Source organism: Pimephales promelas, chromosome 25 (assembly GCF_988280905.1).
Source record: "Pimephales promelas chromosome 25, fPimPro1.hap1.1, whole genome shotgun sequence".
Taxonomy (NCBI): domain Eukaryota; kingdom Metazoa; phylum Chordata; class Actinopteri; order Cypriniformes; family Leuciscidae; genus Pimephales; species Pimephales promelas.
In genome coordinates, this window is record NC_142793.1 from 19231710 (window position 1) to 19255720 (window position 24011).

At 35.4% G+C, this 24011-nt stretch overlaps 1 protein-coding gene across 2 annotated transcripts in view; it reads right to left on the reverse strand.

Annotated features, from left to right (window-relative positions):
- Positions 1-23985, reverse strand: part of dock4a (dedicator of cytokinesis 4a) — a 66073-nt gene extending 42088 nt beyond the window's left edge. The window contains exons 1-9 of one of the 2 annotated variants that reach the window (XM_089127444.1): positions 23793-23985; positions 8371-8454; positions 7149-7189; positions 6889-6944; positions 6371-6467; positions 5846-5994; positions 4111-4195; positions 2034-2185; positions 593-674 (exon numbers count right to left, since the gene is read on the reverse strand). In XM_089127444.1, the coding sequence (XP_088983570.1) occupies positions 593-674; positions 2034-2185; positions 4111-4195; positions 5846-5994; positions 6371-6467; positions 6889-6944; positions 7149-7189; positions 8371-8454; positions 23793-23829 (783 nt within the window). In that variant the 5' untranslated portion in view covers positions 23830-23985. Of the gene's footprint in view, positions 1-592; positions 675-2033; positions 2186-4110; positions 4196-5845; positions 5995-6370; positions 6468-6888; positions 6945-7148; positions 7190-8370; positions 8455-23792 lie in introns of those variants that run through there. The other variant, XM_089127445.1, reaches the window with a different exon arrangement.
- Positions 23986-24011: the final 26 nt, after the last annotated feature.

Below are 24011 nucleotides of genomic sequence, written 5' to 3' on the forward strand. Positions count from 1 at the left end.
ATAAAATAAAACAAAGCCCGAACTGAGAAAATAACTAACCACCACAGGAGCACAACAAATTAAATATTTGGGTTCATGACATGAAGAGTTCAGATGCAAAAGCCTCTAAGTGCCATTTGAAATTTTGTTCTAGAATGACCATTTTTATCAAGCTTGTGTATTTAAGTTCAGTAATTTCACTTAAATGACAATTAATAGGTAATCTTCATTGCCATTTAAGTGAAATTACTGAACTTAAATATACAAGCTTGATAAAAATGATAATTTTAGAAGAAAATTTCAAATGGCACTTAGAGGCTTTTGCATCTGAACTCTTCACATGATATCCTGATAAACAATATTTTTAAAGCCTTTTTGTAATGTTAATTTAATGTCTTGCAATTTCTCAAATTACATTTGGCAGCAAACTGTTGAGAAACACATCTAAAATTTTTATTTTCAACAAAATTCTAAGAGATTCGAAAAAAAAATAATGATCATTCAAGGATATGCGTTTTACTCGGGAATAGTATCGGATTCATTTAATGCCAAAGCAAACAAAAAGGACCAAGGACACACCCTTGGTGCACCTCGAAAAAAAGTCCATACTTACAACAAAGAGTGTGCACTGCCTCTCAGTCTTCTCTGGAGACTTAGGTAGCCCTTGCTTATTGAGGCGCACAAAGAACCTCTCACTGTACAGAGAAAAAGAGAGAGACGGTCAGGTTCACCACCACAGACATGCCATGAAGCATAAGGAATCACAGCAAGACTGGTGTGAGCATGAGTGCGTCCACAACTGCATGTGTTAGCGGATTTCCTCTTACACTCGTGCTAGGTAATTACAAGGAGAGGCCCATTGAGGCTCAATATCTCCTCGATTCTCCTTCACTTTCACTAAGTGCCCTGGGGCGTCACTCGTTCTGAATAATTTACAACGAGGAGGGGTGCCTGAACAGTACACTCCCTAACACGAGTGGCGAGAGAGAAGGAGGGAGAGAAAAAGAGACAGAAACCAATGAAAAATTCAACAAACACATCAAGACCGTAGTCCCATAATGGGTGTGAAACTGAAACATCCCTCAAGCTGGTGTATAGCGGTAAATAGATGCATTGACGTCACAGTCGAATTGAATTCCGGAAATTAGTTCCCAGTAGTGGCACGGTCAACGTAATAGTCTGATAGCGTCATAAAAATATACTCGAGGTGCACGCACTGATGGACGACTGCTTGGGGTTGAAGACGTCTTTCAGACAGCTGGAAGGAATACAGCGATTCATATTTAATGAAATTGAGGTCAGACTGAATTTTCTTCTTTTTTTTTTGCTAGATCTGGTGGGGAGTCAGACATTGACAGACTTTTGTTGCACTCAAACAACGTTTTAATTACTTACTCAAATATTTAACAACTATGCAAGAAGATATGTTCCAGCTGTTTTTGTCCATACAATAAATGTAAATGGGGTCCAAAACAAGATATCATTGGATCCCATTCACTTTCATTGTAAGGAAAATGTTTTTTCCCTGTTTTTCATACAGGTTTAAAGGGATACTCCACTTTTTTTGGAAATAGGCTCATTTTGCCACTCTCCCAGAGTTAAACAGTTGAGTTTGACCGTTTTCAAATCCATTCAGCCGATGTTCTGTTATTTAAAAGAATATCAGTAACCAGACCATTTCTGGTCTCATTGACTTCCATAGTAGGAAAAAAATATATTATAAAAAAATATATTATAAATATAAAATATATTATAATATACAGTATATAATATATATTATTTTTATAATATACTATATAAAAATAATATATATTATAGTATATTATATTATACTGATATTCTTCTAAATATAAAAAAAAAATTGGCTGAATACATTCGAAAATGGTGAAACTCGAATGTTTAACTCTGGGGGAGTTGTAAAATGAGCCTATTTCCAAAAAAAAAGTGGAGTATCCCTTTAAACAATGTGAACATGATTAAATAAAAAAAAAGTTTTTATATTTTGGGTGAATTAATCACACTTAAGATTGGGTGTCTAGGGTCAGAGATGGCACCTGATTGGTCGCATTTCCCTGCTGTCATAGACGGAGAAGAAGACTTCCAACTCCTCCCCCAGGTTTGAACTCATCATGCTCTTCATCTGAAGGAACAGGTGGTGCATGCTAGCCTGCGGGGGAGCCTCGCGTCTACGATGACGTCTCTCCATCTATTTAAAAGAAAATATGATTACAATGACAAAGACATTTACAACAACAAGATCACTCAAAATTTCCATTAATTACTGTATCTAACAGTACCCCATCCCAACCACGTCTGCCCATACTGTATCTTCATGTAATCAACCTATGTATATTTCTTTGCTATAAACCATATATTTCAAATTATAATAACATTTATTAACGTTATTATGTTACATAAGGTAAAACAGAGCATTAGAACCCCAGCACTGTTGTTTTGTATTTAAGCTTTGGACATTTCCTTTGTTCTTCTGAAGAACCTTACAAAGGCACTTAACCCTGGGGACACCACATTGGTGCCTTTTTTTCTTGCGCCCTCACATCCTACTATCCACTCTTTAAATGCTCTCTCTAGTTTAGTACATCCACACCCACATCTTGTTTTCTTTTGTTTCTTTCCTTCTTCATTTAACCCCTACCCCCACACCTCTGCCCACCTATGGACCAGTGAAAACTGGGACACGTGTGGTCAGGGCTGCAGCAGAGAGAAAAAGAAAGAAAATTTTGTGGATTCTGACTACATTGAAGTCGTATCTCTAGCTCTCTTCTAAAAACCTAGTAATCTAGCCAGCATTTTAAGGCATTTTAGAATTCCCCTGAAACAAAAGGCTTAACTTAATAATGTGCGCCTACTAAGATACTTTCTTGTATCGGAATAAAAAAATGCAGACTTCCAGAATTTCATAATGCAATAATCTGTGAGAAAGATATTTTATTTTATCATAAGATTATTCATTCAATTAAATAATACATTAAAATCATAATAAAATAAAACATTTTACCCCAAATTTGTGCATGTCATTTTTTTGTCATTTAATTCTGAAAAGTATATTATAGTTATAAAACAATAGTATTTAAACGATTTAAAACAAATAAAAAAATAATTAATATTTATTTTATTTATACTATTTTAAATCATCAATAATAAATAAATGAAAATAGAAAATAAATACATACATAAAAATAATAAAATAAAAATGAAAAACAAATTAAATAAAAATGGTATTTAAACTATTTAAAACGCATAATAAAATATTTAATATTTATTTTATTTATATTATTTTAAATCATCAATAATAAATAAATGGAAATAGAAAATAAATACATAAATAAAAATAATAAAATAAAAATAAAAAACAAAATTAAATAAAAATGATGTGTGCTATGTATAATACTGAGAATTAAACAATAGAATTTTAATAAAACAACAGTATTTATAGTATTTTAAATAATTAATAAAAATAATAAATACATTAAAATAAACAAAAACAAAAAAGCCTGGTTTAAAAGAACCATTTTATAGTATTAAATTTTTTTTTTAAATGAAATAAAATAAAATAAGGCTTTAATAAAATAAAGGCATTCCAAATGATGTCGTTCCATGTCAGTTAGGATGCTCCCTTAGATGGCAACTGCTTATGTAGGCAGTAGGCAGCTCAGTAGGTTTTGGAACAGATATTATTTTCCAAAGATCTGTACACAGGCACTGTTGTGGCTATGAGAGATTTGAACCAATTGTGCCAATGATGCTGCACGTATGCCAAATTATAAGGGCAGGAAACTGCATGCGTGAAGTGTCTCTGCAGTTTGCAAACAGCCTGTTAATGTGCCATTTAGGATTTCTCTCTTGTTCTTAATTACTATCATTTCCCTATGCACAATCGACTGGAGGTGTGTGTGTGTGTGTGTTTGTGTGTGTGTGTGTCTTTGTTAAAACAGAGGATGAAGTACTCGAGAGAGAGCCTTGGCGTCAGGTCGAACTGCAGTTGCCATAGTAACACAGCAAAGAATATGGGCGGCAGAGGAGGGAGGTGAGGTGACTCATGGGTAATGGGAATGTGTGTGTGTGTGTGTGTGTATGAATGTATGTGAGCATGAATGTATGACTACCCACCAGCCGATAAAGCTCTGTGATGCTGAGCTCATCAGGGTCCACCATGCCGAAGTCCCTCCTGGGGACCAGATCCAGACCCAGTTGCCTGTCACACACAAAAATACATATTTTTATTCTACTCATCAAATCTCTCCATGGTTATAATAGATTTGCATTTGCCATTGTTTATTTCAATATTATTTTACTTTTAATTTCAGTTTAGTTTATCAATGGATTTGTTATTTCATGGACGCATTTTTATATTATATATTTTATATTATACTGTATATATATATATATATATATATATATATACATATACATATATACATATACATATATATAATATTGATAGATGGGTTTTTTAATATAAAAACTAATTAATTTAACAATTAAATTACATGATATTACATTTATATTAATAATTGCAATTAATTACTATTGGCTGAGAAAAGCAGTCAAACATGCCATAACTGCAGGATTTTTTCTTTTTTTAATGAAACTGCTATTAAATAATATTTTAATTTAAATCATTTTAATTCATAAAACTAACAATTGAATAATTTATCATAAATTGTGCTGCACAACAACAGTTTACTGTTCAAATTAAACAGTACAAAAAAATTGTAAAGAAGTACAATACTAAAACATTTCTGTCATAATTTCTTAAAGTCAAACCAAACTTTTATTTTGACAGGTTGTCATAAAGGCCATCGAGTTTCTATGTGTATATAGCCATATTGAGACGGGACTTGTTTTCTAAACGACGTTTGAGTTACAATTCTTATCATTTGCCGTCTTTGATTTGATGTATTTGATGTGGAGAAAACATCTGTGTTTATTTCAGAGGTGGGAGTGTGCGATTTCTAGTATGTGACGTACGTATTTTTATTTATTATTTGTTGATATTTTAATTTACATAAAAACCATATTTAACGAGATAATAGCAGTTGCCGTTTATGTGCATAAGTGAGCAGAGAAATCGCAGAGAAACTTTGCGTCGCAAAGTCAAAACGCAAAGTTTCACGGGGAAACGAAAAGGTTTTGGAAGGGAATGAAACGTAAAAGCATTGATTTTTCCTCCCATCTCATTTTTTTTCACCACCATGTGTCTTTAGGGGCTCTGTAAGACACACAACCAGCAATCCCAGATATTCGCATTCAGATGGGATTATATTTCTCAGAGGACTGTCGAGTTGCTGATAAACAGTAGGTAATTTGTACAGAGGTTGAGAGAGAAAAATCACTCATTAGTGTACATCCATACTTTTTTGCCAAATTCCACAACATTCCTTGTGATATAGTAAATTAAATTCTGTGAATCTGCAATAACTTTCACAAAGCTCCGTTTCATTGTAAACCCTCCAAAAATATACGTACTGAGAGTTATAAAAAAAAACATACGTAACATGTCCCACTTGTCACTACCATCTGCGACTTATTTTTTAGAGAAAAACAGCATAGAAGCATTTAAGCACATGGCTGACAGATTGCCCAACATTTGCCGGCAGTTCATCATGGCCGTCCCCACCACCCACTGTTTTTTGTATACAATATATTTGCTATCACTGAAAAAAAAACAATGTGGCAATGACAGGAAAGCAAAACTCTAATTGCATAAATAAATCAAACTGAAGGATTATGTATGGCATTAAACTTGTCAACACCCAAAATGTCAGTAGTTGATACCAATACCATCATGATTATGACAGTAATTGTATTTTGGGGCACCACTAGCTCTTGAGATGTAACTCACTCATTGCCCCAGTCAAGCCGTGCCGTGATGTGCTGTTTGATGTCACTCAAGCGGTCGTGAGTGAGGTGACCCACTAGAACCTGCTGCCGAAGCTCCAATATCTCATTCATCACATGCCAAAGTCTGTGAAAGAGATCCCCTTCATTTCTCTGAGAGAGACAGAAACAACAGGAGTGGGGGACAGAGATGTTTACCTTTATTAAATCAAATTACGTAGCTCAAAAATCATCCATCCATCTATCTAAAATAACTGCTAAGATAAAATGCAATGTGTTGAATTTTCAGCAGCCATTCCTCCAGTCTTCAGTGTCAAACGATCAGTTTCAAATTCGTTGATTTGATGCTCAAGACACATTTCAACCATTTTTCAAGGCCTGGAGTTCACAATTTTTAATTTCCATCATATTTCCTGGTCTCCAATGACCTTGTCAGCCATGTACAATTAAATATTCGTAATAAATTCACTCATGATTGACAGTTAAATCAACTCCATTTGTTCAGCGTAACACAAAGAGAGATATTTACCATGTAGAGCTGCTTCCACATGGTGCCCCAGTCTCTCAAGGTCATAGTTATCTCTGTAATAACCGAGTCCTCGGTGGGTATGACGGTCTCAAACTGCCTGCAGGGCAAGACACACAAACACACATTCACACACACTCATCTGCACAAGCTCAGGATGGAAAGCAGTGACCTCACATGACCATGAGGAGTAACACTGACTCACGAGGACATGTCCGCAAATACATTAGCAATGGCTTGTGGGATAGTGAAGGCTCCTGTCACTTCAATACAGCGGACATTTTCATTTTGCAAATGCATTTTATCCAAAGCAGAAAGACGGTCCCTAGTGGCAGTATAGCGTTATTCTCAAGGACACTGATGACAGGTCAAAGGTGAGATTTCATTAGCCATTATGGGTTTCAAACGCGATATCCCTTACTTTAACAGATTCTAAACTGTTTTTCTTTCAAATAAATGCGATGACAATTTTTAAGTGTGGCTTAACTGTCCAAATACAAGTTTTTTCTCTAGATTCATACCCTTTGTTCTTGACGTGGGCATTCTTGAGGTGAATATAGGAGCTTGGGAATATTCCCTGAGGAGAAACCAGAGAAAGTGATTTAATGAGCCTGTAAAACACACAAGAGTAAACAAACACGCGCTACCATCTGTATATAAATGTGCCGAGACTCAAAGCAGAGGAAAGAGATGCAGATAAATCAAGAAAAAGAACAGGAATCGTTTAAATTTTGAACATTGTTAACGTGTCAACCGTGCAGCGGCGTAGAACTGCTCTCACCTTTACATTTGGATTCTTTGTGATGAATCCTCTGTACCATCCTACAAAATGCCATTCAGAATTATTTCACACTTCAACAGCACAATGTCTTATGTATTACACATTTTCAACCATTTTGAATTTAAGTATGTGATGCAAAAATATAATATATATAATATATATAGATATTGGAAAAAAACTGGCACTGCAATATTTTATAACTCAATATTATATTTTATAACTTATATATATATTTATATATATATATATATATATATATATATATGGGGGGGGGGGGGGGGGGGGGCTGGGCAACGATTAATCGCATCCAAAATAAAATTTTGTGTTTACATAATGTATGTGTGTGTAGTGTGTAGAATTATGTTGTATATATAAATACACACACATGCATGTATATATTTAAGATATATTTGAATGTATATACTGTATATATGAAGAGTTCAGATGCAAAAGCCTCTAAATGCCATTTGAAATTTTCTTCTTTAATGATGATTTTTATCAAACTTGTATATTTAAGTTCTGTAATTTCACTTAAAAAACAATGAATAGGTAATTATCATTGCCATTTAAGTGAAATTACTGAACTTAAATATACAAGTTTGATAAAAATCATCATTAAAGAAGAAAATTTCAAATGGCATTTAGAGGCTTTTGCATCTGAACTCTTCATATATTAATACATAATTTATGGAAAATATATATATTTCCAAATATATATTTATAAATTATAAAAATATATAATTTTTTTTCAAATATTTACATGCATGTGTGTGAATTTTTATATACAAAATAGTTATACACAGAACACACACACATATTATGTAAACACAAACTTTTATTTTGGATGCGATTAATCGCGATTAATCGTTGCCCAGCCCTTGAGATTTTCTTTTAAAAACATTAAAAAGCTTACCGATCCCAAACATTTGAACGGCAATGTATGTGTGTGTATAATATATTTATAAATATAATATATTATATAAACACATATAGTATATAAAACAAAAACTTTTATGTTAGATGTGATTTGACGGCACTAGTTTTTAAATTATTTAAAAAAAAAATCAACTGTAAAGAGTTATAATCTGTTTATAATCTCTGTTATAATCTACAAACGACTGACTGCATATCAACAAATAAATATACAAATAAATAAACAGAACCCATTTCCATATCTGAGGACCTAAAGTTCGTAAGAACTAAGAAGGACAACATTGACTACCTTCACATTTCTCCAGAATCTGCACTGTGTCGCCGATCTCCAGCGGGAGTCCATGCTGAAGCATTCCTCGAAAATTTGCCAGCACTGAGGGAAAAACAAGCAAACGTGACACATGAGTAAAGTTACAGTTCTGACAGACCACAAGGTGGCAAAAACCATCTGTCTTCACAAAACATGCATGGAAACTGTCTTTACCACAGCCCTGTGGAAGAAGTGATTTAAAAATTACATTCAATATTCACTGCAAATTCTCAATTCACCTCTGAATAACACCCAACCCAGCACACATTTCCTTCTGAAAAATAAGCCATACTATGCTTAGATGTGCACTTCTTCTAACATGATCTCACTTCTCTCTTAAATAAACCCTGAGTCACCTCCCAAAGCACAAGTTACATAAGTACAAGATCTCTCAACCCATCAACCACTTTCTGCATCCATATGCCTACACTCTTAATGCACAAATATGTTAATGCTTTTGAGGGCTCATTTGCATATCAAGTGGGTTAGGAAACTATCTGACATGGAAATAAACAAATAAGTATATGCATAAACAGAACCGACAGAGTTCTGACACAGAAGGTTAAGCAGGCTGCCGGAATAGCCATGTCAGCTTTGTGTTGCTGTGCTCACTGCCTGTCAGAGATGTGAAGCAAACGCACAGCATTCATCCTCAATCCACCAGAGATGTTGCGAGTAAGGACGCCCAATCATAGATATATATATACAGATACCACATACGTGTTTTGTGGTTTATGTTTTTATATTAACTCAATATTAACAGAGTAAGATATATTATACTATGGTAACTTTTTAATGTTGTGTTAGCAAAATCATCTGCTGAAGACTATTGCATAAATAGACAGAGTTGGAGATGCTCAGTCAACTTGCTCTCGAATGTTCACGGACCGATTTAACCATTCCAAAATGGCGGATGGCTTACGTGTAGCGGCCCATAGAAACAGCCGCTAATGAGGAATCTATGTACATTTTTGTGGGAAACACTATTTTTTTCCAATCAAATACAGAGTGATCAAGGTCAATATCAACAATATCAATATTGATACTTCTATTAAATATATTTTGTCTAATTTTAAAGCACAAAATGGGTAATACAGTCATTTAACAAAAAGCTATTATCAATATGAAATAGATCCAAACTGTAAATTATCAGACTTCTTTTTGTTGTTTTACATTTAACAACATTTTTAGAACAATAAATTACCTTTAATGATTAAAAAAAATTATCAACTTTAAATATCAAATGATTTTATAAATGGGAGCTTATTAGAGTGATTTTACTAATTTCAAAAAAAGTTCTTAGCAATTTTTTTTTCCAAACAAAGAGTAAAAAAATTGTTTAAACATTTTTAAGAAATGTTGTTTAACTATTAAAAAAACATTTCTAAGAAACAATAAAATAATTAAAACATAAATGTGTCATTTTTTTATGAAAATCAGGGCAAATTTACTTTAAAAAAGAAAACATGAACAAAAATTTAATATTTTTTTTTTTACAATTATGATGCATTTTTATTATAACAAAAATATTATGTGACGTCATTGGCCCAAACATAAATATCCTATTTAACCAATACATTTTCACAATCTTTTCCATGACCAATCATATGCGATTACTGGATTAAAGACTTTGAATAATCATTTTGATTCGGATGAATCTAATCTAATGACTAATGACTCATTTCTTGAACCAGTTTTGAGTGATTAACTGAAAAGATCAGCTGCTCACAAATTCACAAATCTAGTTCACGGAGTGAAATATTAAATTGTGTATGATTCTTATTACAGCTTAAACCTCTATTTGAACCTCAGCCATGGCCAACGGGAGTGACAAAAGCTCTGCTGTAATAGGACGGGCAAACCCGTTCGAGCTGTGCGCCTGTGCTAAACACTTTCCCACGGTCCTGCTGTCAGCACTGTGGACACACACTGCTGCTTGGCAGAGAGACAGGGCAGCCAGAGCCCCGTCTCACAGAACCCTGACCAGGTGCAAAAAGCCCTCCGGACCCCCTGTTGCCGGGACGTTCAGTCAGGTTGCTTCTGCGATATAATGCGGCTGCTATTAGACATCGAAGCATTTTAGAAAGGTTAAGGTGGCATTAATTAATGTGGCCACATTTAGAGACTGAATAATGTTGTGCAATTACAGTTTTTACTGTTTAGCTGGGTATGTTTTGGGGAAAAAAGGTCACGATGGACTGAGCGGTTGTTTCGTGCATCATTTTTTTTCTCTGCTGTGTTCTTAAGATTATAATTATCAGAAATAATCTCCCCTCAAGTTGGACTGTTGTAAGAACAGTGTGTAACAATTCAAATTCAGGTATGCATAAAGCTTTCAAGCCTGTGCATTCATGATATAATCAGTGGTATTATAAACATTATGGATACACAAAATATCGGTATTGAATTGGCTGATATTACAGCCAGTATATACAATTGTTAATTACCAATATTTTATATAATTATTTTATATGTTATATTAACTTTAAGTAAATATATAACTAGGGGATTGAAATAATGAATATCCATTTTATAAACTGCACATTTACTTTATTTATTCACTAAACAATCGTTTTAGTTTCGTATATTTTATTTATTTGGACAAAATAGATTTGTAATGTATTGGATATTAACCCAAACATAAAATAATTATCATATCAAACTGAATTTTAATTTAATAGCCATTTTACAAAAGGATTTCATATATTATTCAAGATATTACATATTTCATACATTTATGGTGAGATTAAAAAGGAGAGATAAATTAATACTTAATCAAAATTGACAGTTTAGACATTTATAACATTACAAAATAATTATATTTAATACATTTTTTAATAAATGTAATAAATTAACAAATGCAAATAAATGTGATTAATTGTTTAGCAAAGAATCCTGAAAAAAATATCATGTAAACTGTTTTCAACGTTGATAATAAGAAGAAATATTTTTTGAGCACCATATTATCATATTATTATGATTTCTGAAGGATCGTGTGAAAATGAAGCCTGATGCAGAAAAATCAGCTTTGCCATCACAGATATAAATTTTAAAATATATTAAAATAGAAAACACCTATTTTAAATTGTAATAATATGTCGCAATATGACTGTTTTTACAGAATTTTTGATTAAATAAATGATTTGATTTGAAAAATATATTTTTTTTTTACATTAATAATAACACAATAATAACAAAAATTATACAACGTAACTTTATCAAAGTTACAACGTAACTTTATCAAAGTTACAACGTAACTTTATCAAAGTTATGAATTCATACAATGCAGAACATAACTGAATTGTTTGATGCTTCAATATGATTCCTGCAATTTTGGCAAAACCTCATATATGTCAGCCAGCAAAGCACAGCACTGATCCGATTCGCCAAACGAAGGTATAGAACCATCAACTGGCCTAAAAAACACTCTCATGGAAAACACTTCTCCTACATATTCTGTAGTTTCATCATTACTTACATTTTACATGTACTAATGTATTCAATGCAAAGGCTCTTTATCACCATTATCAGAGACCGTAAATGGCTGCTGGTGTCAGAGTGTTAATCCAGCAGCAGAATCCCCTGTAGACAGTCAGAGCTCGCTGAAATCTGTCTGTATGTCAGGGTGATGGATGGGTGTGCACACTAAACTCTCTTCATATTGCTTTTTGACGCTAGCTGTAATGTATTGAGTCAGCCTCGAGAGAGGACAATGCCAGCCGAAGGCAGAGCGCGATACTCTTGATACAAAGAAATACCAACACAACACTTAGAATGCTAATGGAAGGGATGTTTGTATGAGTACATCTGGGATCAGTCCTGCAGCTCTTCTTTGTATTAAGTGAGGCTGGGATTGCACAACTAAAGTTACATGGGACTACAACCGATTTTAGCTTTACTACAATGTTAAGCCTGTTTCTCCATTGATAGCCATTCAAAAGTATAGCTGTAAGATTTGTGGTGGTAACCACAAATCAGTTTTTGATTATGTATTTGAATTTAAAAACCAAGTCACTGTTTGCTAAATTAGACTTTATAGACTGCTTGACTCTTGCATTGTCAATACAAGATCTTGGATGGAAATAAATTATGTGATGTTTGGGAAAGTTCTTGTATTATTGAAAATGCAAGAGTGCAGCACTCAGTAAAGTCTCCTCCATAGACATATACGCTAGACGTCACCTTGGGGTTCTAAGCATGCGTCAAAACCGCCGCCATCTTGGAACAGGGGTCTTGTCATAGGAAGTAGCTAGGTAACACTGCTATCTCCAGATTTACTTCGAATTCATTGATGGTGGCGGACTTTTGTGCAGCGTATGATGTTCACGGATGAAATCTGAACAAGAATGTTTTTTTTTATAAAAATTGTAAAAAAAATTCTGGAATCAATGATAAATACATGTCTGACCATTGAAACAAACCAAAAAAAACAAGAAAAATCGCATTCATGATGATTTATGGTGATTTTATTTCCGTTAGACCGGTGTCTACATTGACGCTGATGCATTAAATTGGAGGGGCTCCCTTGTTTCAAGATGGCGGCTCTATTGACGCATTCGTTCCAATGAACTGCCGTAGCCAAGGTGACGTCTAGTGTCTGTATATGTCTATGAGTCTCCTCCAGCACATCCCAAAGACTTGCAATGAACTTAAGGTTTGGACCAAGCGGCAACATTGTAATCTGAAAAATGAAGCCTACCCGGAAGAGCGAAAAACCGCAATACATCTAAAATCCGCTAGGGGCAGGTCTCAAAAGGGAGCAAATATCCATAGGCCCCATGTTAAAATGTCCGTTTGCAAAGCAATAAATTCACGTTTTTACAGGTTGGTCCCATGGACTTTTATTGTATTTTTTGATAAGTTACGAGTGCCTGACAACTTTGAGGGGGTGAATTTTTTCTAACTCGTTAGTTTAGATCGTATAGATATAAAATGTATGACAAATAAGGGCGTAGTTAAATTTGATTGACAGCTTGATTGACAGCTGATAACGAAGTGAGTAGCTTTCCTGAAATTTGACGTCTTGACCATCATTTGACACAACACATCGGACCACCTCTGTATCGTTTCTGAACATTTGTATTGAAATATCGTACATAAAATGGGTTGCTCTGCTATAAACTATAGCTATAAGCTATAAGCTCCATTTTTTCCGGTAAGTGACATACCACTACTATTTCATGTAGTTAGTTAGCACTATTTAGCATCAATGTTTGTGGGCAGTGGCACTGCAACACATTAAAGGGTTAGTTCACCCAAAAATAAAAATTCTGTCAGTATTTACTCACCCTCATGTTGTTCCAACCCTCTATGTGTTTATTTGTTCTGCTGAACACAAAGGAAGATATTTGGAAGAATGTTTTAATCAAACAGATCTCATTCCCCATTGACTACCATAGTAGGAAAAATACATACTATGGTAGTCAATGGGGAATGAGATCTGTTTGATTAAAACATTCTTCCAAATATCTTCCTTTGTGTTCAGCAGAACAAATAAACACATAGAGGTTTGGAACAACATGAGGGTGAGTAAATACTGACAGAATTTTCATTTTTGGGTGAACTAACCCTATAAATCGCCTCAGATAACAGAGTCCGAGGTACTTTACCTATGGTTATAACTGACGTTTGAAATGTAATGTAATGTAATTTGTGGTTAGGATTTCCCAAGATTTTCCAAGATGGCGCCGTCCATACCCCCCATTAGTGACCTCAAAACCGTTCTTCATAAAGTCTATGGGTGACGTTACAGGCGCTTTGTCCATTTTTTTACAGTCTATGGTCTAGACTCAGAGGTGCCGATTCATGTGTGAAAATCATTCTTCATGCTTCCTTTCAACTATTCTTTCACAATTTGAGTCTGATGAATAAAGTATACCTATGGTTGTTTAAAAAATGAAAAGCTAAACACTCCATCAATTAGAATTAGAAGAACTGTTCCCAAATATATGCTATAAACATAATAATCACGCAATAATGATCCAATCAGAGACTTAAGCATTTGCCTATTATAATCCAAACAATGACTCTTTTGGTCCGGGAAGTGTATGCATTAGTCTACAGTCTTTCTCTTGTGGGATAATGTTTAAAAAACATTGATAACTCATCCTGCACTCAAGGGCGTGTCCATATTTTTGTCCAATCAAATGCCCTTCTCCTAATACCACTTGCCCCTACAAAGGAAATAGCAAATCCTGGTTCATGTTTCAATAAGAAATACGCCAAAACTACGCTTAGAGACATTTTTATAATGCATTCTATAAAGACTGACATTTTTGTAAATGGAACATTTAATAAACCTTTAGACATTATTATGAAATCAAATACATTAGGCTTTTATAGAGTTAAACTGGAAGCCTAGAATATCTACAGGATGGTGATAAAGCTTTTGGTTCATTTAATCACACCGAGCATTAGGAGAGACACAGGTTCAATATATAGGCCGAAAATGACTTAGCCAGTCTCTAAAAACAAACTTTAATAAAAACCAAATATCAGAGGTACATCAGCAGTGCAGTTTTCTCATTTGATGTGTAATGATTTCCCAGACTCAGCCCTTGTGTGCAGTAATGAGAATATTAGTTTTGATATTACACCTCTCAAATTTTGCTTTGTTCTCTTCGGTCCCACAGCGCAACATCATTCTATATTAACACTTTATTTGCATATAAAAGCGTCCAGGTCCTATTGTAGTTCTACAAAACATAAAATGCCATCACTGTAAAGACATCTCACTTAAAATAAACACAGGCTACTATAATGCACAAAGAACTTTTAGATTATCAAATCAATTCTGTCAGCAATATACAGGATTAGCAGAAAGAGAAATCACAAAAAAGGTCTTTAACATTTCAATTGTTTCCCACAGGGTTAGTTCACCCAAAAATGAAAATTCTGTCAGTATTTACTCATCCTCATGTTGTTCCAACCCCGTAAGACCTTTTGTTCATCTTCGGAAAACAAATTAAGATATTTTTGATGAAATCTGAGAGCTGGATCAATCCTGCATACTAGTCCAAAGGCTTCTTAAAGGATTGAAACTTGCCAGCCTCGAAAAGTTATTAAAGACATCGTTAAAATAGTCCAAGTGACTACAGTGGCTCAAGCTAAAGTTTATCAAGCAACGAGAACACTTTTTGTGCGCAAAAACCCCCCAAAATAATGACTTTATTTCAACTATTCATTTCCTTCTCTATGGGCCTCTAGTCAGTTAACGTAGTGTGATAGCGTAGAGCTACGTCACACGTAAGCTCACTATTGGCCGACGCTGGTCATGTGTGTGATGCGTGTGACGTACAACAACAGAAGCTTACTCTGTTGCACTAGTGAACTCACTCAAGGCCCAGAGAGAAGGAAGTGAATAGTTGAAATAAAGTCGTTATTTTTGTTTGTTTTTTGCGCACAAAAAGTGTTCTCGTCGCTTGATAAACTTAACATTGAGCCACTGTTTTCACTTGGACTATTTTAACGATGTCTTCAATAACTTTTCGAGGCCGGCAAGTTTCAATCCCTCAAGAAGCCTATAGACTAGTATGCAGGAGTGATCCAGCTCTCAGATTTCATCAAAAATATCTTAATTTTTTGTTCCGAAGATGAATGAAGGTCTTACAGGGTTGGAACGACGTGAGGGTGAGTAAATACTGACAGAATTTTCATTTTTGGGTGAAATATCCCTTTAAATGGAGACTTCTAAGAGTTTCACCCCAGTAACCTCTGTAGGATACAAAATAACTGACCTTTGTCAAAAGATGTTTCTAACACATCAAAATATATCCCAGCCTTTTCTACCCCCCATGTGACTCTATTAAAACATTACTCTGTTTATTTAAGAACCCTGGCCACCCTGACATAGCAACAGTGGCTTAACCAATAACGTGAGTTTGGGGGTGTGGCTGTCTGTTCACTGACCAATGACCGGCCGGTTAAGTGTTCAGAAAACCTGTTTGCAAAGAGTCATTATTTAAGTGAAGATCTAAGTGAATAAATCTATTAAGAAATATCAAAATTTGTTTCACAGCTTCATAATTAAACAAGAAGGCATCCTCAGATGATTTTCTGACAACCGAATGGAGTCTAAATGTGTTTGTAGTCTGTGTTCATTAGTGAAGCGTGGCACTCCAATGGGAACGTCTTGAAGCTATTCTCCACGGAGCACAAGACGGCCGTTATTACCAGAATACCCAGAGAGAACAACCGAGACGGAGAGAAAGAACTGGATGAGAGTGGAGGAAAACACATACTGTAGCAAACTCACTTTTGGGATTTGTTTGTCTTCAGCTGTCACTTTCTCTAATGTTACAGAAGACAGTCTGAGAAAGTCAAGAGCACGTAACACATTTCAGAAATGCATTATCGCTTAGCTCCGTCAATTTGATCCACATTTTGAGGAGTGAATTATCACTTAATGCCTTTATTTTAGAAAAAAAAACTGTGATGTCTAGTGATGTCTAGTTTGCGAACGAATCATTCTTTTGAACAGGTTCTTTTGGTGAACTGGTTCTAAAATCAGACTGAATTGTCTGTTCATGGCTTAGTCAGCCCATCGATAAAAAAAAAAAAAGTACTTTTGGATGTGCCTGACAGTCCAACCAATAAGATGTATTGGAAATATAACAGTGATCTAATGGCAGGAGTTCTCGATTCAGCAGTTCTCTCTCGAGTCAAGAATCGCTTTATGGTTATCAATGCACTGAACTGAGGAAACAGTTCAGACTCAGACATGTTCGAAAAGAACCGATGAGCTGCGAATATGTGTAAACCAAGCAGTTGACTTGAATAAGGGGGCGAAATGAAAGTTATATAGGTTAGTTGACATAATGAAGAAAATCCTTGACTTCCATTTAGCATATCTGATGTGTGCGTTGATGAATGTTTATATCTGAATAAAAGCCTAAATTGAATCAATTCTAAGAGATCCAGTCTCTTCAGAGAATTTGGACAAAAATTCTCAATACATATGGATTCTTTTCACAATCGTTTTATAAACTTTTTGAAGCGTCCAAGTGGTAGTTGCGTAAACAGTCAATGGAGGGACGGAAATCTTTCAGATTTCATTACAAATATATGATCATAGATGTTTCGAAGATAAAAGTCTCACAGGTTTGGAATAACAAGAAGGTGAGTAAGGCCCCGTCCACACTACTGCGTTTTCATTTAAAAACGGAGACCTTTTGCTACGTTTGCACCTCCCGTCCACACTAAAACGGGAAAAACGAAGACCTAAAACGTTTAGAAACGCTGCAGCTCTGTTTTGCGTTTTGAATCTCCGGAGGGCGTTTTAGTATGGACGGAACAAAACGGAGGAGTTTATAAACGATGACTCTATCATTGGGTGTTATCAGTCATGACGTATCCTTCCCTGATTCGTCATTCACTGTTTACACCGGCACGCGCATGCCCAGTGTTGGTGAATGGTCACGTGATCCGCGTTTTCAGTCGTTTTAGTGTGGACGGAGATCATTTCTAATACGCAGATAAAACGCTGGTGTGGACGGAGATCGTATTCGTTTTAATTCTCCGTTTTTAAACAAAAACGCAGTAGTGTGGACGTGGCCTAAACGATGACAGAAAATTTCATTATTTAGCGAACTAACCCTTTAATAACAGAATTACGTATACGCAAACGTCATTGCGTGATCCTTTTTGAACCAGTTCATTAAAACGAACTGTCCGAAAGAACCTGTTCACCGGAAAATAATCTGACTTCCCATCAGTATTTCCAGCCTGTCGACTGTCTGGGACTATACAATAGCGTAGCAAAAATAAAACTGACATGTCAAGTACGGCCTCACAGGTTTCTCAGAGAAAAACAAACCCTATGCAACTTGTCCAAACAGTAGGTGAGAGTAAATTCACCTGACTATCAACCGACGAGCTCTGACAGATGGCAACAAGCATAAAGGCAGCAGTTTGGTGCTTAAGTGCCCTTTTCAAACCCTTCCCACACAAACAGCCATGCTCTACACAAATTTTGACAGCAACCAACAAGCACAACTTTTCAAGTCACACTGAAAGACAGCTTCCAGAACATACGGTCATCCTTGGACATTTTAAAAATCACTTAAAACAGGAAATCTACTGAAATAGTTGTAAATACTTGTTGTTGAGTGCCAAAAAAACTAGCTCAACTACTGTAAGCAAAGATGGATTTAAAAGGACAGTACACCCAATTAGAAAAATCTTTACAGAGCTCTTTCCAGCTCTGCCAAAGAAATATTCCTTTAATCGATTAATCGCGATTACTCGTTTGACAGCCCTACGGCGCACTCACTTAAATTTTCCTTGTGTTTTGCGTATGAGCCGCAAAAGCTTCAAACCTATGCACTCTAATGATGACCTTGCTAAATCGACCATCAAGTGCATTTTTGTCTATTAAAGTATTATCGATAATTAATCGACAGTCGATTAATCGCTAGCATCCCTACTTTAAACCCATGAGCTAAATTAGAAAGAAGCCCTGAAGCATCAAAAACTCAAAGTCTGTAATCCGTAGAGATTCCTGTTCCTGGCAAGGCTGCAGAAAAATGAATCCAATATTGGCTTCTTTTTTGCTATCTCCTGGATGGCGAAAGGAATTATGGGAGTGAGTAAAATATGAGTGCTTACTGGCAACAGTGGATGCTGGATGAGCTTATTGTAACAAAGAATAAAACCCTAACGATTGTTTTGGCAGTGACTGAAACGTAGCAAGCAAGTACGTTATTTAAGTGTGTAACATGCAATGAATTATGCAGAAAGAGCTGCTGAGATTGCTATAAGCATGAATGATTCAAATCTCTATCCTGTTCTCTCTCCAAACCGAGTCTTCGCAGTGACAGGATATTTTTAAAAATACACTCCCAGATCACCGGTTTCAAAGAACTCACTATAGTGACACTTTTACACCTTGTTGTGATTCTTGCGACATGTAGCTGTTTGAACTGTGAAAGCTCGCTATGGGCCATAAACCTTTAAGCTTTCACAGATATTTAAGTATATCACAGTACAGTATAGACGTGTTCCAAAACCTATCAAGCTGTCTTGCTATCTAATGTCTACACAGACAGCATCCCACTGAAATAAAACTTCATAAGTGTCTGCTTTAAAATGCTCTACATTGTCACTCAAATTCCGTTTAACATTAGCTAGTTGCTAAGCCTGTTATTCCAATATAATAACACGCAAACATTCAGTGAAAGTCACTTTAAAATTCGACTTTCGGCTTTCTACATATAACTAGCTAATTACTCTTTGACAGCGATGCCATTGGAATGTACAAAACGTGCTTGCCTTGTTTCTCTGGCGTATAAGGTCTATGTGAAGGATACATGGAGTGCTGCCTAATGATTTGGCCAAACATTAGGTATCTTTGAGGGCAGCATAATATTGCTGCCAACCTTTTGGAGCAGGGTCATCCCGTGTCAAATCAACAAATTTGGGAAACTTCCCAGGCTTACTTCCCCATTTTTTATTTTGTAAATATTTTTTTCTGCACAAAGACAAACATAAACGGTGATGAAATCCAGAATATGATATAATATTTACTGAGTAATCCACTATTTGTACAGCAGTGTTGGGTAAGATACTCTAGAAAAGTAATTAATTATTAGTTACTAATTACCTCTTCAACAGTGTAATTAGTTTACTGTACTAATTACTCTCTCTAAAAAGTATTTAATTACTTTTAATTACTTTCAAAATCCCAGATCAATCTCAACCAGCTGAATAATACAAGGATAGACATGAATCTGTTTTAATTCTTTCAAATAACTATAAAATTGCATGAATCATCCTTAAACTGACCATGGTGGAGAAGGTTACATTATAAAAACATACTTTTTAAACTTCAGACAATATATTTTGATGTTAAACCCACTATTGTTTTATGTCTGATCTCATGACATTTCACACTTTTTTCATACATATTTTACAATAATTCATATGAATTTGTACAAATGAGTGCGGTCGTACAATTTAGACACCTCATAAAATGCCTACGAATCGCTGCGAGATCGGATTGATCTATTCACAGTATTTACCTCAATTACATCAAGTAACTGTAATTAAATTACTGAAAAATGAAGAGTTATCCCTTACTTTACATTTTCAAGGGAAAAGTAATTAAATTAGAGTAACTAATTACACCCAACACTGTTCTACAGTATGCAATTTGACCCAGATTTGGTTTTTGACCACTGAAAATTTGTACAATTTACCAATTTACTCATGGAGCCGCATTAAGATCTCCATATCTCTGGGATTGAACCATCGAAGGCATTTAAAATGAAGATACCAAAAGAAAAGTTTGCAAAGATCCAGAATCTAAAAGGACATTAAGATATCTTTATTACTTTTTGAATTACAGGCATGCAAACAAAAAAACACAAGTCATTTTTACACCCCCATAAATTGGCTCTCAGGCGGAAATTGTCATTTAGTAGATTACTCAGTAAATATGCATCTGTCACATTTAATATTTGGCTTTCATCACTACTTATGTTTGTCTTCTACAGAAAAAATATGAACAAAATCAAAAATTTGAGCCGGCGACCCCTGGTTGAGTTGACACTGAATGACACAACAGCTTTTGCATCCCATGATGCCTTTAAATGCGCACTAGGTTTAGGAACAGAGCTTATGTACCGTATGTGCACTGGAAGTCTCATTTAATTCCCACCAACGTCTCACAGATCTAGCAGACTAGGCCTCTTCTAGCTTTATCTGTCAATCTTATCTCTTTCTCGGAGTGGCAGCGTGCCTGTTGACCAGGGCACAGTAGGCGCCCAGTCAGCATGTGACAAAAGCAAGAGACTCATTTGCATGCCGAATGCGCTCCAATCATAAATCCGAGCCGAGAAGCACTGGAACGGGACGCGGCGATCCGATTCCAGGCTACCAGCTTTTCTCGCTAAAGAGTTTGACTGAGATCAGCTTTTGGGGTCTGACGATAAGTAAAGCGGTTGAAGTTTCAATTATGCTAAATTCTTCAACAATCATTAGAGATGTCACACGGTGCTGATGCGTATATGTGGGAGGCTGGAACAAGAAGTAACAAGAAAAGTGTTATGTGCTGGTGACATTAGCTTTCACTTTACTGATTAAATGTTCTGAACATTATGGCGTAATTATAAACCAATATGGTCTTGTCATACTGTCTGTTCCCAGCTGTTCCCTGCAGATCCCACATGGTGGTCGTGGTTTTCATCACTAGCCGATCAGCATCTCAATTCAGCAGGGATGCAGAGATGACATTCAGAATGATGGGATTTCAAGTTTTAAAGGAGCGTTCACCCAAATAAGACGATTCTTCTCAAGTTATAGAATGTTTGTTACTGTTTTTGTCCATGCGAATGAAAGTTAATGGGATCCACTGACTTTCATTGTATGCACAAAAAAACTTCTTCCCATGTGATCCAAGATATCCATGTCATTCTTTCTTCAGTCGAAAAGAAATTTTTATTTTTATTTTTTTCATTTTTTTTCAATTTTTATTTTCATTTTTAAATGAGCGATCGTTTCGCTTGATAAGACCCTTATTCATTGTCTGAAATCGTTTAAAGCCCTTTGAACAGTTTGCACTGAAACTGTCTTTTGGACCTTGAACCGTTTGGTTCCCATTGAAGTGCATTATATGGAGAAAAATCCTGGAATGTTTTCATCAAAAATGAAATTTCTTAATTTCTTTTCGACTGAAGAAAGAAAGACATGGACATCTTGGATGAAATGGGCGTGAGTAAATTATCAGCAAAAGTACTGAATTCAAAATACAATTCAGAAGACTCAAAATATTGCACACATATCACATAGACTACATTTTTGATAATTTTAACGTGCTTTTCTGTCATTTTTGAAGTTTGAACACTCCAGTCCCCATTTAATGTAATTGTAGGGGCAAAAACATCTCCTTACTGTTTTGTTCCACAGCAGAACAAAAGTCCAAAAGATGAGAAATTTTTGGGGGCAAAATTCTCTTCACTTAATAGCCTCAATTCCTTTCATCAACTTTGGTTTTGGAGGAAAAGCCAGGTATGGGAAGATGATCAACAGACACATTCTTGTTTGAAATGCCATTGCATTTATGATACATTTGCTGTAAATAGCAGATGGTTCATTAAGCTGAATTTGCAAGCAAAAAGGTCTGAGAGACCAAGATTACAGTGGACGCCTGTGTGTATGTGTATGTGTGTGCATGCATTTGTGTATGTGTGTGTCTGTGTGCCATCCCGGCTGGACTCCATCCATATTTCATGACTGATAAAGGTTTCGGTAGCTGTGTACACTTTCCAAGAGCAGCACTGTATATGCAGGCATTTTCCAGTATCCTCCAGATGTGGCTTATCAGTTATCACCAATGTGGATAAAGAAAATCCTTTCCCAATTTGCCATAATATCATTCTACAATATAAGCACAGAGAAACAGAGGCTTTGTTTATTGTCCATCCCTCCCTGCCCCTTCAAACCACCGCTCTTCTTTGCTCTGACCTTCTCTCCTTCTAAGTGAAGAAATGACCAAATGTCACCCTGTTGTTTGAGTAAAGCTGTAGTGAACGAGATCACCTGAGAAGACCTGAGGTCCATGTGAACTTCTCTGTACTTCTGGATTCCTCACGTCGCTCAACTGACTTTGTCTCTAGCTATCAGCCAATGAGAGACGGGCAGATTCCAGACTGCTCTCCAGCTCATCTGCCAAAAATCATCCTTCAAACTGTCAGCTGTTATCACAACAAACGTACAATAGATAACAATTTAAAATAAAACCACTAAGGTTATCATTTTACTTGTCCTTAAAATTTGGCTGCACCTAATACAAGCATTATTTCATGTAATTTAGTCCATAATTCATTTATCAATATGTAAACAGGGTGTGTGTGTGTGTGTACACATACAGAGAAAAGACACATTACAGATGCATTTAAAAACTCTTTAGATAGACATACAGATAAATTAATTTAAAAAAAGAATACGGTATTGGTTGCGCTTGATGCAATAACAGATAATGATGAATATGTTTTTTGTTGTTGCCTTGTTTCGATTTTAGATGTAAAATCATATTCTCAGTAAATGAATTAGAGCGTCTGTGTGAAGAAAGACAAAAGATCAGCCTTTACTGCGGCTATTTCTTCTTATTGCTGCATGTAAGAGCCATTCAAGACGACCATTCAAATTAATGAAGGAAAACAACAGAAAAAATTCCAGCCGAAAAAAAATGAAAAAATAACTAAAAATTAAAAATACTACTAATAATAAAACCACTCGATGTGCATTATTCTGTCACTTGCCAGCAATATTTTAAATGAGCGGAAAATGATGTGACATTTCATCTGCCATCAGATTGTGGATGTCACGGCTCATTATCGCACCTGCAGCGATTTAACTTGCGTTTTATTAACGATGCGGCAATTTAATGTAAATATATTACTTACCAACGCCATATTTTTCATGTTCAGTCGGTATCCACATTTTTTCCCGCGTCAAGTGAAATTAAATGTGCTATAAAACAGGGCAATTACGGCGGGCACTATCCATATTGTTGTTACACAGGGTTGCACTGTATTGTTCTGAGGGCAGAGCCACAGCAGCATCCCACATACACCACACTTCACAGCCCTGAAGAAAAACACCATTGCCTCATGGGAGATGTA